The sequence below is a fragment of the Dipodomys ordii genome, unplaced genomic scaffold (assembly GCF_000151885.1).
Source record: "Dipodomys ordii isolate 6190 unplaced genomic scaffold, Dord_2.0 Scaffold108, whole genome shotgun sequence".
Classification (NCBI taxonomy): Eukaryota; Metazoa; Chordata; class Mammalia; order Rodentia; family Heteromyidae; genus Dipodomys; species Dipodomys ordii.
Genome location: NW_012267324.1, coordinates 1,803,974 through 1,807,581, shown reverse-complemented (window position 1 = coordinate 1,807,581; position 3,608 = coordinate 1,803,974). Strand labels below are relative to the sequence as shown.

At 67.1% G+C, this 3,608-nt stretch overlaps 1 protein-coding gene across 1 annotated transcript in view; it reads left to right on the top strand.

The window, feature by feature from the left end:
- The window catches only part of Mast3 (microtubule associated serine/threonine kinase 3), a 40,209-nt gene that overhangs the window by 29,153 nt on the left and 7,448 nt on the right, over positions 1-3,608 (top strand). Inside the window, exons 23-32 of the mRNA XM_013028329.1 lie at positions 719-804; positions 878-986; positions 1,054-1,152; positions 1,230-1,410; positions 1,482-1,607; positions 2,149-2,291; positions 2,479-2,655; positions 3,021-3,092; positions 3,166-3,336; positions 3,425-3,603. Coding sequence (XP_012883783.1) covers positions 719-804; positions 878-986; positions 1,054-1,152; positions 1,230-1,410; positions 1,482-1,607; positions 2,149-2,291; positions 2,479-2,655; positions 3,021-3,092; positions 3,166-3,336; positions 3,425-3,603 — 1,343 coding nt within the window. The remainder of the gene's footprint in view (positions 1-718; positions 805-877; positions 987-1,053; positions 1,153-1,229; positions 1,411-1,481; positions 1,608-2,148; positions 2,292-2,478; positions 2,656-3,020; positions 3,093-3,165; positions 3,337-3,424; positions 3,604-3,608) is intronic.

Genomic DNA, 3,608 nt, shown 5'->3' with positions numbered 1-3,608 from the left:
GCGGGCGGGAGGAGCGGGTGTGGGTTAGCGTGAGTGGGCGGGGCAGCGGGCGGGCGGGAGGAGCGGGTGTGGGTTAGCGTGGGTGGGCGGGGCAGCTGGCCGGCGGGAGGAGCCGGTGTGGGTTAGCGTGAGTGGGCGGGGCCTCGGGGCAGTGGGCGGGGCAGCGGGTGTGGGTTAGCGTGGGTGGGCGGGGCAGCTGGCCGGCGGGAGGAGCGGGTGTGGGTTAGCGTGAGTGGGCGGGGCGCGCTCTGTGGCCCCTTTTTGCGGGGACTGGGGTTTGGCGGAGGGCTGAGGTTTAGGAGGAATTCCACTGTGAGGGAAACCAAGCCAGCCTGGCGTCTAAAGGAACCGGCAGAGGGTGGTGGGAAGGATGGGCGGAGCTCCTGAGTAAGTGGTGCCTGAGGGGGAGAAAAGGTCGTGAGCGGGTGGGCGTGGTCTGTCAGGTGGGCGGAGCTTGCGGGGCGTGTTCAGGGGCTCCATGGGAGGGGAGGTGCTGGTGGTTTAGTGAGTGTTTGGGGGCGTGACCGGGGAAGAATCGGGGTCTAGGGAAGCGGGGCGGGGTCACCCTCGTGCGGGCGGGGCCTGAGAGAAGCCTTCCTGTGGAAAAGGGAAGATGGGGCTTGTGTGGGCGGGGCGGAGCCCCTCCTCCCGGGGGCGTCCCCTCTCCCGCCACGCCCCGGCTGAGGCCCCGCCTCCCGGCTTCCCCGCCTCCCCCCAGGAGCCAGCCTGGGCCTGACTTCCCCGCGCTGCTGGTGGAGACGCTGCTGCGGGAGCACATGGAGGAGCGGGAGGCCTTGCCCCCAGGTGACTCCGCGGCCCGAGGGGAGGGGGGCCGGCCTCCGGGCCGCAGGAGCTCACCGTGCCCTCCCCTGCCCAGCGCTGCCGCCCAAGCCGGCCAAGGCGAAGCCCGGGCCCGCGGGCCTGGCCAACGGGGGCGGCCCAGCCTCGCTGCAGGACGCCGAGTGGTATTGGGGCGACATCTCCAGGTAGGCGGTCGCGGGGGCCCGGGCGGCTCGGGGGGCGGGGTGCCCGGCCTCACCCTGTGTCCCCCAGGGAGGAGGTGAATGAGAAGCTCCGGGACACGCCCGACGGTACGTTCCTAGTACGGGACGCGTCCAGCAAGATCCACGGCGAGTACACGCTCACACTGAGGTGCGGACCGGGCAGGGCCGCCGACCTCACCCCCCTTCCCCCCCATGCGGGCCGCTGACCTCCCCCTGTCCCCCCAGGAAGGGTGGCGGCAACAAGCTCATCAAGGTCTTCCACCGCGATGGCCACTACGGCTTCTCGGAGCCGCTGGCCTTCGGCTCCGTGGTGGACCTCATCACCCACTACCGCCATGAGTCGCTGGCCCAGTACAACGCCAAGCTGGACACACGGCTGCTCTACCCGGTGTCCAAGTATCAGCAGGTATGAGCGGTCCGGGAAGGCCTTGGGCCCCGTCGGCCTCCTGCTGCCCCTGACCTGCCCTGTGTGCCCAGGACCAGGTGGTCAAGGAGGACAGCGTGGAGGCGGTGGGTGCCCAGCTGAAGGTCTACCACCAGCAGTACCAGGACAAGAGCCGAGAGTACGACCAGCTGTACGAGGAATACACACGGACCTCCCAGGTACTGAAGAAACTGAGGCTGGAGGGGCTGAAGCCAGGAGAGTGTGTCCACTCCAGCTGCAGGTCACAGCTGGCTCTGCACCCAGGCTGCTCAGAAAACCCAGGCGCCCGGCCACGCAGTAACTGTTAGTTTGCTGCTTAGAGCCAGTGCTTGCTGGGAACTGCGGCCCAAGTGGCTGTTGCACACCTGCTGATGTTCAGAACCCACCCAGGCCAGGGCCAGCCAGGCACACCCTCTGCACAGCACCTCCTCACAGGGACAAATACTGAGGTTCCCCGCATCATGATGCAGAGAAACCAGAACTCTTTCACGGCCGGAGCCCGTGGGCCCACGTTCCCCACAGTGATAGAAAGACCGTTTGGTTAGCAAGGAGCCTCTGGAGGGAAGGGGTCTGGGAATTGAGTGTTGATGACAGAGTAGGAGTTTGTTCTGTGTGTTGTGAGTGTCCCCTGGTCAAGACTTGGAATCTGCCTTCCACCCTTCGAGTGGGTTCTGGGGGAGTCTCGGGAGAAAGGACACCCGTCCTCACTCCTCTCTGCAGGAGCTGCAGATGAAGCGCACGGCGATCGAAGCCTTCAATGAGACCATCAAGATCTTTGAGGAACAGGGCCAGACTCAGGAGAAATACAGCAAGGAGTACCTGGAGCACTTCCGGAGGGAAGGCAACGAGAAGGAGATGCAGAGGTGAGCCACCCCCCACCCGTCCACCCTACCTGACCTGCTGCCACAGAAGAGGTGGGGAGGAGTCCAGCCAGGGTTGTGGGGGAGGACATGGGCCTTGAAGGGTGAGTAGAAATTCAGCAGAGGTCACTGAGCTGAGGCTCCCGCCCAGAGAGGGTTCTGGAAAAGCCCGCACTTGCCCTGCTCCCAGGATCCTCCTCAATTCAGAAAGGCTCAAATCTCGCATCGCTGAGATTCATGAGAGCCGCACGAAGCTGGAGCAGGACCTCCGGGCTCAGGCCGCCCAGAACCGCGAGACAGACAAGCGCATGAACAGCCTCAAGCCAGACCTCATGCAGCTGCGGAAGATCCGGGACCAGTACCTCGTGTGAGCGGCGGGACAGGGGGGGGGGGCGGAGGGATGGTGCTGGCGCACTGCCCCCTGGGCCCACCCGCTCTGGTCTGCCTTTTCACTTAGCTGGTTGAGTCCTTTGTGAAGTTTCTTTAACCACCAGGGAAACTGAGGCACGGGAACAGCCGCTGCTGGCTGCAACCCCCCTGGCTGACCTGCTGCCACGGGCGGGGGGAGGGGGGGTCTGTCACAGAGTAGCCAAGGCTGGGGCAGAGCTGGGTGCAACCAAGCCACCTCCGCCCGGGCCAGGGACTCCGACTGTGGCCTCCGGGCCGCAGCCTCTCCCCTGCCCTGCGGCCCGGCCTCTGTGGGTGGGCACGCCTCACCCTCCTCCCTCCCAGGTGGCTGACCCAGAAAGGCGCCCGGCAGAAGAAGATCAACGAGTGGCTGGGAATCAAGAATGAGACAGAGGAGTGAGCGGGCTGGGACAGGGGTCGGCGGGGCGGGGGGCGGGCGCGTGGCCAAGGCCCTGCCTGCCTCCCGCAGCCAGTACTCGCTGGTGGAGGACGAGGAGGACCTGCCGCACCACGAGGAGCGCACCTGGTACGTGGGCAGCATCAACCGCATGCAGGCCGAGGAGATGCTGAGCGGCAAGCGCGACGGGACCTTCCTCATCCGGGAGAGCAGCCAGCGCGGCTGCTACGCATGCTCGGTCGTGTGAGTGTCCCGGGCAGGCCCCGGCCCCGCCCTCCGGCCCCTGCCCGCGGGGCCGCGCCTGCCCGCTGACCCCGCGTCCGGCCCGCAGGGTGGACGGCGACACCAAGCACTGCGTCATCTACCGCACGGCCACGGGCTTCGGCTTCGCGGAGCCCTACAACCTGTACGCGTCCCTGAAGGAGCTGGTGCTGCACTACCAGCACGCGTCCCTGGTGCAGCACAACGACGCGCTGCCCGTCACGCTGGCCCACCCGGTGCGCGCGCCGGGCCCG